This window comes from Rhinolophus hipposideros, assembly GCF_964194185.1.
Source record: "Rhinolophus hipposideros genome assembly, chromosome: X".
In the NCBI taxonomy this organism is placed as follows: domain Eukaryota; kingdom Metazoa; phylum Chordata; class Mammalia; order Chiroptera; family Rhinolophidae; genus Rhinolophus; species Rhinolophus hipposideros.
The window spans coordinates 76,854,031-76,867,971 of record NC_138046.1 but is presented as its reverse complement, the minus strand read 5'-3'; the positions used below and the strand labels follow the sequence as shown (position 1 = coordinate 76,867,971).

The window sequence follows — 13,941 nt, the reverse complement described above, 5'->3', positions numbered from 1 at the left end:
TTCAGATACATTAGCTTAATTCTGAACATCTATTTTAATGCACATATAGTTCACCAGAAGAAATATTTTCAGGGCCAACCTTGTTTTGTGCATGTGTTAATTTACATACATATTTATAATGATTAATAAAATATTGGAATATTTGTTAGGGAGTTACAAATTGCTTCCCATTTAATTAAAGCAGGTTCAGATTTCAGTTTCAATAAGAGCTCTAATAAACCATGCATCCCTTAAGGCACATCTATAACCTCCATATCCCCATAAATATTAAATAGTTTTGATTTGTATTAACCACAAATGTGTCTTTCCTACAAGTGACAAATTATCTGTGTGTTCCTAGTTGTACCTTTTTTGGCAATTTAAAATCAACATTTTACTATAAGGATTTCCCAATTGTCAAACTTTTCAAAACATCACTCCTCTTTTTAATGTGAGCACCTGTGGGTTCCTGAGCCTCTCTCTCTGTAAGTTCCACATGAGTTGAATCTCTTATAAATTTCTTTGTAAGAATCTCTTACAAATAACATGCTCAAAAGAGACTTACAGCTATGGAAAATGAATTACTGCCATAAATGTATGTCCCTCATGCCCCAATTTCTGAGAGCTCAGTGCTTCAGCAGCTGAACAGAGAGCAAAGCTGGTTCTGAGGCTTGCAATAACTTTTTCTCTCAGATAAAAGTTAACAGAAATTAACTACACCTTAGTCCAGTAACACATGGAGGAGAGCTGAGCTCATTTTCTCCCGGTGATGTCATCAGATAGATGCTGAAATGGGAATGGAAATGTTAGCTTACAAAATAAAAAGTGCTGGATGACTAAATTATATGTATGTAATAAATATTGAGAAAGAAGTTTGTCCTAAGAAAGGAACTTATATCCCAAGATATACTACTTCCTTGATTTAAAAAAATCACATCATATAGTAATCTGAAATACTACAAAAGACATTGCAACTAACATATTTTGTCTTATTTTTACAGAAACCTGTTTAAAAAAAATAAGAACACTGCCACGTAAAGCCTTCCTTTGCTACACAAAGTAATTTCCTGCTTTTTACAATTAAATGAGCTGGGCTTCAAAAGCAAGAAAATGCCTATATTAGAAGACGAATACAAGTGCTATATTCTGATTAACACTTTAAACTTAACAAATGAACTCTTGAATTTTCTGTTTCTGAGCTGTGCCTTTTAGCTAAGAATATACAATTAATAAAAATGTATCTTCTGAGTAAGAAGGGATGGACAAATGCATTAATAACTGCCCCCTGCCTGGCCCACGGGCATGTGGCCAAGATCACAGCCAGACCTGACTGTTTTCCAGCCCAAGTGCATTGTACACTGGCCTTGCACTGTGAGCTTTACTATGTTTCTGTAGGGTATGGATAGTGTCTTTCCCAGCCCCGCATGTTGAGTGACAAATAATTGGTTATTGAGCTAAACCCTTCAGCAGTACTCAGGATGTAATTAACTCTTTGCCATAATATTTAAGATCATCAGATACTTAAAGTCATACCCAGTTGCTTGACGATCTCTTTCCCATAGACCAGTTTCACACTCTCCCCACTCCATTACTGTTATCACTGCACGCTTCTACCTAAGAAGCTGAAACTAAAAGGTCACAAAAAAGTCTCTTACTGTCGAACTCCAATACTGAGTAAGAGTTTATTGAAGTTTCATCCTATTTCTAAAGAGTTGGATTGACTTTAATGTCCTTTAAATGAACAAATGTGTCAGAAGAAAACAGGAGAAACTTTCTGTAAAGGTGCAAATGCCATTACCTAGGATGCAGTCTGCAAGAGTCCAGAGGTGCCTGGTTTCTTATTTTTGATGAAAAGTGGATGACCAAATCCCAGGCATGCAGGCAGACATCTTATATCTGCGTGCATAACCATGCTCCTTGGAAGTGGTAGGCAAGTCTCTTCTTGAACAAAGAAGATGTCTTTATCCATTTTAAAGGAAAGCAAAACAGAGCCCAGGAAGATATTCCAGGAAACACTGGAATCGATTGAGCCCATCATTTTGAGGTCCCTCATCCTTGGGAGTAAAATTCCCCTTGGTGCTCTGCTGGTGGCACCTGAAGCCCTTAGGCTATGTTTGTTGATTAAGTCAGGTGAGTAAGAAGAGGCTGTGTGTGAGAATATTGGGCTCCAGTACAGGCAAAGCTTGAAGACTCAGGATTGCTCTGATCATTGATAATGGGCATCTGGGAGCCTCCTGCCCACCCTTTGCCTCCCCACCTGGATAGAGAGGACAGACCAGTACACTCCCCACCCAGTTTGAGACCCAGACTACAGAACAAACCCCACTCCAGTCCCCCAGAAAACTTGCATTCCTCTAGCTTCATTAGGGCAAAACTGACAGTTGCTACTGGCTTACAGCAAAGTGGTCTAGAGGCCCCAGAATCACCCTGAGCTGCTCCATCCTATATGGTAACTACTAGCAACATGAGATGTGCTTAGAACACACTAGATGTGCTGCAAGTAAAAACTACATGCTAGGTTTTGAAGACTTAGTATGAAAAAAGAAATCGTTTCTCCAGTACGCTCACTGGGAAACAAAAGACCCTGATGCATTTTTCTGGAGCTGGTTAAAAAAAAAAATATTTGCACTTTTGCTGGAAAAGTGACCCCTCATGGGCAACTATTTCTCATGTCTTTGAGTTTCACAATTTAACATAAACGAGTAATTTTGTGTATCTCTCCTCCCCACTATCTTGAGCCCCTTTCCAGCCAACCCTCAACCCGACTCCATCCCTACTCCCTGTCAGACTCTGAAGTGTCACTCATTTTTTTTAATGTTTCCAGCAGTTTCCAAAACAAACAGTGGAGGCTGCGACGGGCTGGGTAGTGACTTAGTTGGATGCAACAGTATCTCCTAATCTGAGCTGCCTGAGCCGCCATTGGCGGCAGGTCCGCTCCCTAGGAGTCCCGCGCTTGCCAATCTCTGCGCTCTGCCAGGCCCTGGAATCAGGGAGTTGAGAACTGATGGTGCGCACATGTCTGTTGGGAGGGAGGAGACCGCAGAGGGAAGCAGGACTAAACTCCAAAGGACTTTGGCTTCAGTTTGATCTTCCTTCTCTTTCATCCTATTCAAAGAAAAATATATACTTATATATAAAAATTATATACACACACATCTTTTTTCTTTGAATATATATTAATCCAAAAATTGTTTCTTCTGATTTGCCCCCCACCCCATCCCCGCTTTCCCTCCTTCGCCTGTCCTCTGCGCCCTCCCTTCTCCTCCCTCCCTAACCCAGCTCAGGTTGAAAATTTGCAGTGCACATTCCCTTCTCCCCCTCCAAGGATGGCTCTGAGCTCTCGGGCACACGCCTTCTCGGTGGAAGCCTTAGTGGGGAGACCTAGCAAAAGAAAACTGCAGGAACGACGAGAGGAGGCTCAGCCTGAGCTGCTGGAGAAAGAAGGCGGAGAGGAGGAAGAGAGAGGGAGCGGCGCCGCAGGGGGAAAGAGCAAGCCGGGTAAGTACCCCAACCGCACCCCAAAGCCCTGCGCCTGTTACCCACTCTTGCTGGATCTGCAAGTTCCAGCCTGGTCTGCGAAGCTGCAGGAGGGCGGCTAGTACTACTACCATTGGAAGTCCTGGCCCAGCCGATGGCCGCTTTCGGGGCCGCCGCGGGCCACCTTGGCCACCTGGCTGTTAGGGAAGTTTCAGAGCCTCCAAGTTCAGCCCATAATTTTGTGGTTCATTTACGGTGAAGGGGAAGATCCCCACGTGTTTGTGGAGAAGTGAGACTCTCCAACCTCCCGAAAGCCCTGAGAGCCAGAGGGTGGCTGTTTCTCAGGGTAGGAAGCAGGGCACGCACCGAGATTCCGAGGGCATTCAGCCTCCGAGACCTAAAGTCTCAGCGATACTGGTGAGGATGGGTAAATTTGCAGAAGGACCGTGCCTTTCACAGGGTGCGACGTGGACTACTTGCTCACCATCAGGGGGCTACAGTGGGTGTTGCGGGAACTTGGGGCTCCACCGCCAAGGTCCCCGGGGAAGAGACAAGGCGGGTCTGCTCCGAGACAGGCGTCAGCGAGAAGGGAGTATGCTAATGGCCAAGCTCTCTCAAACTCTTGGCGTCTCTGTATCCAGCAGAAAAGCGACCCAAGAAAGAGCCCTCGGCAACTGCATTCTCAGGCTGTGGCGGCGGCGGCAACAGCAGTGAAAGTCTGGGAGAGAACGATGCTATCCAAGTGGAGCTTCAAGGATCCGAGCTGTGGAAGAGATTCCATGACATAGGGACTGAAATGATTATTACGAAGGCCGGCAGGTTCGGCTCTATCCAAGCTGTTCAAGGGCCACACACAGTAGATACTTAATATACCTCTCTCATAAGATGTGGTGCCTCCAGTTTTATGCTCTAGCACCCATCCCCCCATGTCTCCACCCCCGACAGGCATTATAAAGCCACTGCCTCTCAATGGACCAGACTAGGATAGTGCCTGGCCCAGGTCAGTGGCTTTCCTGTACATTGTGACTCCAATGACTCATTCTCCCAGCTCTTACCTGTGTGATGTACTACAAAAATTAGACCTGCTAAGGCAGGTGCCAAATGCCACCCCCACATCTTAAGTTATGGTCAGGTCTCTCCATTAAATCCTCACAGTTATCAGTGGATAATACCCCATCTAGCAGTCTATCCATCCCACCTGGCCAAGGCTAGTTTGAGTTGGACCATTCACACTTTGACCTTTTGTTGTTTGACAACTTCTTTGGGGTATCTGGGTAATTTTTTGTGTGAATCTTCCTACTTGCAGTCTTTCCTACATCTGCTTCACAGAAAGTAGTGCTGAAAACTTGGGGGGAGGGGCACAGCTTTTTCTCTCTTATTTGCTCTTCCATAGCTTTTTATTATGATGGTAGTGGGGAGTAGGGTGCACAAAGCCTTGCAGTAAGGATATTCTGCTCTAATCAGAAATCTTGAACTTGCTCAATCACGTATACAACCAACAGTCTGTTTTCATGTAGCAAATGGCATTCCCTAAACCTGTCCTAGAATGAGAAGGGTATTGTGAATTTCTTCACTTCTCAATTGTCCCCATCTCTGCTCCACTCCAACTGTTTCTAAAAGCACCCAGGTCAGTCGCAATTTTCTCTTCCACAGGCGGATGTTCCCCTCTGTTCGGATCAAGGTGAAAGGTCTGGACCCAGGGAAGCAGTACTATGTGGCCATCGACGTGGTGCCCGTGGATTCCAAACGCTATAGGTAACCCGCCCAAAGAAGGATACCCCAGGCCTGGACTGGGAATGGGGATTCTGTTCTTTGTAACCCGAGAGTGCTGTTTTGAAAAACTCTAAAATGGGGGGGGTGTGGGGAGGGATGAGAGTTGAATTTGCTCACTCAACCTGGGTTTCAGACTGAGAGAAGAGCAAGTTTCTTCTGTTTTCCTCTCAGTCGTGGAAGCAGGTGCCAATTGGTGTTTCAATGTCTCCCAAACCCTTCACCTACCCAATTTTCTGGCTTTGGCTGTCCAAACTACAGAAGGTGTGGGTTCAGGAGGCTAGGAAGCTATGTGAAGGAATTTGGGGACAAATGCCTGGGCTTCTGGGTCCGTACTGGGCTCAGGGTTGTGCTACTTTGGCAGCAGGGTCCTGGAGCGATGACTTGATTTGCCATCCAAGGCTAGTCTAGCAGTTACCTGTGCTTAGGTCCATCTCTTCTTCCTTAGCCTCTTTCCTGAGGCAGGAGTCAGGTCCCAGAGAGGACAAGACACATTTCCTCTTGATGTAAGCTCTCTACTTAGAGCTGAATTGATCTAAAACCAAGAGGCCTTTCTGTGCTAGTAGCCCAGAAGCACTGGTCTGCAAGCCCTTTGGCTCAGGGACTATGGGAACTTGTGCAAAAGCTGCAGAAACTCCAGCTGTGAGCTGTGAGCAACTGAAGGTGGGTGTCTAGCCTTTGTAGGAGACAGCCTGCCTCATGCCCGGGGCTGGGTTTGAGGGGCAAGGAAAAGGTGCAGTTCAAAAGCCTGCTGCAGCAAAAGCCTGGAAATAGTAGCAGACCCAGCTGTTTGCTTCTCGAGTTCCAACTATCTTGGGAATGCTGTGCGCAACTAAACAGTTGTAATTGGAAACAGTGTGAAAACCAGCCCAGAGACCACATGGAGTAGAGCTCGTGGGAATATTCTGATGTGAAGCCTTGTTGGCTAAAGGGCTTCCATGACCACTGATGGCGGTGGGCTGGACAGACACCCTCCTCACCTTTCTGCTTCTTCCCTGACACTTCTGGCCCAGTGCATGAGGATTTTTTCTCTGGCATCTCTGCGCAGTAAAACAGGTTAGATCAATTTCTGTTGCGGTTTCTGTGAGGAAATACAAACCAGACTTTGAAATCCCATGACATTATACTTGTCCTGGCACTTCATTGCATTTTAATGACATACGCTTATTTACAATTTGCTTTCTGTCCCTGAATGCTCTTTGGAAATCAAGTTAGATCTTCTACTAGTTGCCTTTGGGATTAGCTGGTGAACTTTGGTGGAGGCACTTAGGACTAGATCCTGGCAGCCTTCCTCCCATACTCTTGGCTTTGGCTGGCTGCACATAAAGCTACACTCCGCACCTTTTCAGGTATGTGTACCATAGCTCTCAGTGGATGGTAGCCGGGAATACAGACCACTCATGCATCACTCCCAGGTTCTATGTTCACCCGGACTCGCCCTGCTCCGGAGAGACCTGGATGAGGCAGATCATCAGCTTTGATCGCGTGAAACTCACCAACAATGAAATGGATGACAAAGGACACGTAAGAGTGCGAATTATTTGCCCCAGGAAGGAAGGGAAGGAGATACTGTCTTCAACCCACAAGTTGCCCTGGAGATGCCAAGGAGGCTTCTCCCAGATGAGCTAGTTGTAGTCTTTAAGAAGTGTCCAAGTTCTAGGCCTGTGATCAGAGTTGCTCCTGTGGCCTTTGTTAGAAGGCTGAGAGTGCTAGAGGTTAGGGATGGTGAGCTAGGGGAGTGTGAGGACCAAATGACACTTGTTTAAGCCAGGATGCCTGGAAGGGGATGCTTCAAAGAGCTCTCTAGCACCTCAGCCTACCAGACAATCCCTATGGGCTCTGATTGCCTTCCCATAGATGAACGTCTTCTGTGTGGCATGGTGTAATTGGAAATCTCTCCAGCCTGCCCCCGCCCCATGGACTTTTCAGGTCACCTTGATCTTGAGCCTTCTGCTACCCAGGTGCACCCCTGCCTCTGCCCGGCCAAGCCTGGCCCTGTGCCAGCCACACAAGGAGATAAGCAGTCTCCAGAAATTAGGAGGTGGGGGATGTCAGATGATAAGCCTGGGGAACTTATGGCAGGCAGTCAGATCCCAGTGACACTTGGGGACATCACATGGTCACCCACATTTGGAAGTAGAAAAGGGCCCCATCTGGAAGTGGAGCCACTGCTGCCTGGTGCCGCTGTGGTGCCCTGCTCTGGAAACCCCTTACCCCAGGCTCTGTCTGGGGCACAATGGCACAGAAAAGTCCTTGTGTGTGGCTAGCTTAGCCTTTCTGGTTGAACTTCACTATTGTATGTGGGCAGGTTGGGGGTGCTGGTGAGAGGGGGAGAGTATTGGGGAGGGGAAGCCAATTTCTAGGCAGCATTTGACGATTTCTCCTCCAGATCATTCTGCAGTCGATGCACAAGTACAAGCCCCGTGTGCACGTGATGGAACAAGACAGCAGGGTTGACCTGTCCTGGATTCAGTCCCTACCCGCTGAAGGGGTTAAAACGTTCTCCTTTAAAGAAACTGAGTTCACCACAGTAACAGCTTATCAAAACCAGCAGGTAAAGCTAACTAGGTCCCAGGCAAGCAAGGATGGCCCCAAGGGGAATTACAGGATAGAGGCAAGCTGCACTATATGGACTGAAATTCCCTTGATTTTTTTAAAGGTCGTATTGCATTGTCATCAAGGCAAATTTGATTATGAATTGTGTGGATCTTGTGTTAAAAAATAAAAAAAAGAGCAAAACAATGTGCCAGTAGAGAAATAAGATAACCATTCGCAGGTTGACTTAGAAATATGCTTACATTTATTTAACATACCATATTACACGTTGAAAAGTGTTTTGTGGTTGTTGTAACCATTAAAAGCAATGGTGACAGTGTTATTACTGAGGGCACTGACGTTATCTTTCTCTCTCTTTTGAATTCATAGATTACCAGATTGAAAATAGACAGGAATCCTTTTGCTAAAGGATTTAGAGATCCTGGGAGAAACAGGTAAGTGACACATCATATCTAATATTTACATAGCCCTTTTCGCAAGTATTATATATAAGGAAACTGTGGCTCAGAGACTCAGAAGCCCTACATTTTGCAGCTAGTAGACATTCTGTCTCTAAAAGCTTGCCTCCTCCAAATCCCTTCCCAACCCACTTTTAAGATATTGCTTATTCTATCTTCCTGGTTTTTTGAACTCAGGGAACAATTATTCAGGATTTAATTTACAAGTCTAGCTATAAAAAAAATGACATTTCAGATACTCACCCCTCAAAACCATAACAAATAACTCCAAAGTTTGCATAAATCATTATTTTCAGGAATTGCATTCTGGACTTGCTGAAGGTGAATCTCTTTTTCAGGGGTGTATTGGAAGGGCTTTTAGAGACCTACCCATGGAGGCCTTCTCTCACTCTGGATTTTAAAACTTTTGGTGCAGACACACAAAGTAAGAAGAGTTTTATTAATTTTTATTTTAAATGTTAATAAAATAACTACAGACAGAGCCTTTGTACCAAATACTACAAAAAAGGGATAAGTGCATGCCAGAAAAATGTGTGTTTAGAAGAGCGTGGGTATATATTTATCTTGATTAGCAGGTAAGAAGCAAAAAGGGAGGGGAACTGGCATGAAGCAAAAGAGCAGAGTCATGGTAATGGTGGATTTATTGACTTATGTCTTCTTGAGTTATCATAATCCTGAGATCGCCAGATCTCACATAGATTCTTTAGCATCTCACTATTTATATTCTTTAGGATCTGCCTATGGTGCATTTGTGTACTTATTTGCAACTATAATAGATATTGAAATAAATATTTTGTGTTTTATGAGCAACATTCAGCACGTGTTGAAATGACTTCCATTAAGTTAAATTAATTTAATTTATTTTACCATCGCTTAGTTCTAGTTTTCCTTTCATTGTGAATAAGGAAAATAAATGTTGAAAACAATACTATGCCATCACAATTAATTGCCACAAGCATTTAAAATATTTGCAAAGTGTTTGTTCTCAGGTAGGGCATTACATGACTAAATAATAATCATAACTAGACATTTCAGGCCGTCTGGTGGAAGAATGTATACCTTCATTTCCTCTGATACTTAACAATATATAGAAGAGTTTTTATTTGTTAGCAACATGGAATTATTTTACTCTTTTGTCTTTACTCCATTAAAGTCTTTGTCTTTGAACATTAATTCAAGGTTACAATTAACTTGAGAAAATCACCAACATTACAGTTAGGTTGAGTTTTACACGATACCATAACAATCAATTGAAATGTAAAGAGAGGAAGTCTAATCATTCAGTAACATATTTCACTGAATTTCCTATATTAATTTGGTCTGAAAAATTGCATAGAAAAATATGAACACTTATTTGATAGTATCACTTTAATAGCATCTAGGCAGCATGTTTTTCAAATATCCAAGTCAACACAAAGTACACAAAGAAAGCTAAAGATGATCATTAATTGATGATTTAAAATACACAGTTTTCTTAATTATTTAAAATGTCCAGAATGCTCTCAAATTGCAAAGAAAATGGGTCCCAATTTTTAAAAATAATTTTGAATGTTTAATTATAAAATATATTTTCCTCCCTGTTGATAAAGGATTAGGCTACATCCTTATACACAATATAGAAAAGAAAGAGCAACAACAAAAAACATACAAACAAAAAACACAATATTGATCAAGATCAGTCAATAACCAGTCTTTTTAATTTAGATACTTAAAAAAATAAGGTGTAGAGTCTAGATTTTTGTGAACTTTATAATTATTCCTAATATTAACAGATGATAGGCAACTATAAAAGATCACCTGACAACATTGATAAGAACACTTTCATTTTCATCTTGATACTTTTTAATCTGCAAAATTGCCTTTAACTCTTGATATAGTACACCATGGAATTCTCCCTTCTCATATAAGGAAAAAAGTCTAATACATTTAGATATATGTTAATACTATATAAAGATTACTTTCATGTGCATATAGCTTTTTTTTTTATCAGACTGAAGCTTTCTACAGAATCCCAAACAACCAATTTGTTCAACTTAATTAAAAACTTTAGTAATTTTTAAAGTATTTTTTGTTAAAAAAAAAAAACTCATTTTTGTTTGTAACATATAATTGACTTTGGGTCATATTTATTTGTTTGTTGTTTTGTTTTTTTTGTAATTGATTGGATAAAGGTTGTTCCCATGCCTAGCATAGTTCTTGAGCATAGTGAATGCTCAATACATGAGGCATAATAGTAGTGCTAAAAATAATAATGGTAGTAGAGATACCGTATTCAACTTTGGTCAGACGAATAAGTATGTTTTTGTTTTGTTTTGTTTTGTTTCATTTTCCGAAAGAAGTTAAAAGAACTGCGAACATACCAGGGAAGCTAATCGAAGAACAAAGTAGGGATAGTTATGGACATGAGTACTAATTAAGTAGGAACATCAAGTTTATTGATCATTGACTGAATTGTCATTCACAGGTGGAAGCAGTGGCTCATCTCCAGTGACCTCTAGTGGAGGGGCTCCCTCTCCTTTGAACTCCTTGCTTTCTCCACCTTGCTCCCCGCCTACATTTCACTTATCTACAAGCTCACTTGGAATGCCCTGTCCAGAGGTGTACCTGCACAATATCAATCTGCCCCTTTGCTACAAGATTTGTCCAACTAATTTTTGGCGGCAGCAGTCTCTTGTCTTGCCTGCTCCTGAAAAACTAGCAAGCAACAGCAGTTCTCAGTCGTTAAGCCCACTCATGATGGAAGTTCCCATGTTATCGTCCCTGGGAGTCGCTAATTCAAAAAACGGTTCATGTACAGACATCAGTGGGCAGTGTGTACAAGCACCTAATTCTTCCAATCAAATGTATGGATTACAGGCACCTGGAAATATTTTATCACCAAACCCCATTGCCCAGGAAGCAATTGGTTGCTCTTTCCATCCTTCCTTTGGTTTTTATCGGTACAGCTTCTCTTTGCCATCTAGACTGGTAAATGCTTCCAACCATCTCAAAGTGAATGACAACAGTCAAGTTTCTTTTAGAGAAGGCAAATGCAATCATGCTCACTGGTATCCAACAATTAATCATTGTCTTTAATTAAATAGTTACATTCCTAAAACAATTGCATGTAAGCACATAATTTCTTTATTTGTAGACAAAGAAAGGTCAAGAGCTATTTGGCTTACAAAGCTTCATTATAAGAGGGTATTTCTCTGTTATGCATTTAAAATGCCTTATCAAATGTTCATGAGAAGTTATAGTCATTTTTTACCTATAATAAATATGACATAACAATCTGTGATTACAGTGGCCTTTGGCTTCAAACTAAGATACTCAATAAATGTCATTTGATGAGATAGACTACCAGTGAAAATTGACTCCAGGTGATGATGTCTCTAATTATAGGGAAGCCAGTGTACTATGTCAACTGCCTCTTACATACTGACAATAACCAAAAGAAGATGGATTTTATTCCTGTGAAAACAGTGAAACAATTTTAATCTATGAATATTGGGTTCATTGTAATTATCTATCTAGTAATTGTAGAAAAAAATTCATTGTTCAATCGCCTTCTACTTTTATACTCTGCTGTTGAAGGAGCTACTAATCTCAATTTTAAGGTACAAATAAGGAAACAAACTTTCAAATATTAATCTTTACAGCCTAAAGACCATTTAATCCTGAAGGAAAATGAAGATTAAATGAAAAGCAAAATATTCTAAATAAATTTGATCTTTTATTTCTTTTTATTTTTGAATCATTCCTGGGTGAAGCTTGTTTACTTATTCCTTTAAAAAACCTGATATTTTATCCATAGTTTGCAAAAGCAAATTATCGTTGTTCTCCAAAATGACTATGAAATTGGGATTTGAAGGGGAAGAATATATTTGAGTCCATAAATATGAAAATATAATTACATTGGTATCATTTAATTCCACTCCTATGCAGCAATCACAGTAAATTAGACCAGGCAAAAGTAGCATAAATGAGACTTTATTTTAGTTTATGAAGTTGAAAAGTTTCCTTTCACCTGTTCCTAATTTTTTTTGAAAAATATTATGTATCATTTTTACGTAATCTGTATATCTTTAAGATAAATCAGATTGTAATTTTTATGCTACTAGCTCTATCATATATTAAGCCAAGGTCCTTAATATGACAATAGCATGACTTAACTTTTGACAAACTTAACCAAATTGTTAAAGTGCTTTTTTAAATGTTTCCAATGACTATTAAGAACATATGATTATTATTTATTTTGCTCAAAATGGTTATCTCCTCTTAAATATGCCTTATAAATAGGCCTTCCAGTACAAGCATTAAAATTATGTGCCACTTCACTTCTGGGGGTAAGGATGGAACAGCACATGGTTACACTCAAACTGAGTATTCTAGTCAAGATGAAATATTATTTAGGACCCAAACCAATTAATTAGGTATCTGTTATAAAAGTATTTGAGGCTTATCAAATCAGGGATTAAAGTAGCAAGTACACTTTATTACTGTCTACTCCAAAATAGGAAAGCTGTAGGCTAACTTTTACTGCTAAAATAAATTCTTGCTTTAAGCAGAAACTCCCATATCAGATGATAATGAAACTTATTCTGATGGCTTACATGGCAGATACTTAGTAATTAATGACAGAAATATTTAACTGAAAAATACAGAAAATTTCTGAGTTATTTTTTAATGATTATTTAAGAGAAGGCATTAATTTTTTAGCTGCTTGAGTATGTGTACCCCACGTTTTATATTTCAGATAATTGTGGTATATATTATCCATATAAAATTGATAATATGGACCTATATTACAAAGGTGATTAACATAAAGGAGCAAAAGTTAAAATGCTAGAAGCTAGACATCTATTTTAAGTTGCTTTTAAATAATGTTCATGAGTTGTGATCTCATACTTTTAATTGAAGAAATAACCAAAGGGAAGCCTTCATAGAAAATTAAACTTGAAAGAGACCTCAAGAAGTCCAGTAAGCAGTCCCCTACTTTTTGAGCAAGTTACTCATCTTCAGGAAGCTGCTAATAGTTCTAATTTATGTACAATTAATATTTAGTATCTTTACTATTTTATACTGAATAAATCCTTACTCCCTAGGATGGTGCAAAAATCGAGTAACTTGGTAAATTGAGGCTATAGTTAAGGAATTAAAAACAAAATGCTATGGAATTCTATTCATTTCAATTGCATCAACTAAATATTAAGCTTGCTTTTACAACCTACAAAAATCAAAAGTCACTCTAGTTAGACGAGGTATGAAATAACTAGCAAATGAAAGTTGCCAAATGATGCTTAATAGAGCCCCAAGTCTAATTAAAACTGCTCTCTCCGTTTGGTATGACTATACATATACATCTTCTTCATCCTCCCTTTTAAAATAAAAGATCTTAATTCAGCTGATTAAATTTATGAAATCTGATTCCTAATTTGACCTTATTACATGAATTACCAAAAATAAATCTAGAGGAAATAAATATTTCATCAACTGTGTAAAATTTGTACACTGAGTCTGGAAATAAGTGAATGAACTTTATCTTTGCACAACCTCCGTCAAGCTCAGACCTGTAGTCAAATTCTTTTGTCAGGAAAGTTCTACTTTGTGGAACAGTCAGTCAAACTGAAATCAAAGACTTGATTTCAAGTTTGAGCCTGGTTGCAGAGCACGTGTCTAAGTGGATAAATATCCATTACATTTTAACAACCAAAATATA

General features: G+C 40.3%; 1 protein-coding gene across 1 annotated transcript; it reads left to right on the top strand.

The window, feature by feature from the left end:
* Nucleotides 1-3,305: 3,305 nt before the first annotated feature.
* Nucleotides 3,306-11,315, top strand: TBX22 (T-box transcription factor 22; the record flags this gene model as incomplete). Its single annotated transcript, XM_081043187.1, has 8 exons — nucleotides 3,306-3,477; nucleotides 4,098-4,275; nucleotides 5,110-5,211; nucleotides 6,576-6,750; nucleotides 7,616-7,780; nucleotides 8,152-8,216; nucleotides 8,579-8,664; nucleotides 10,705-11,315. 8 exons carry the CDS (start codon nucleotides 3,306-3,308, stop codon nucleotides 11,313-11,315), a joined length of 1,554 nt encoding a protein of 517 aa, XP_080899313.1.
* Between the last annotated feature and the right edge of the window lie 2,626 nt (nucleotides 11,316-13,941).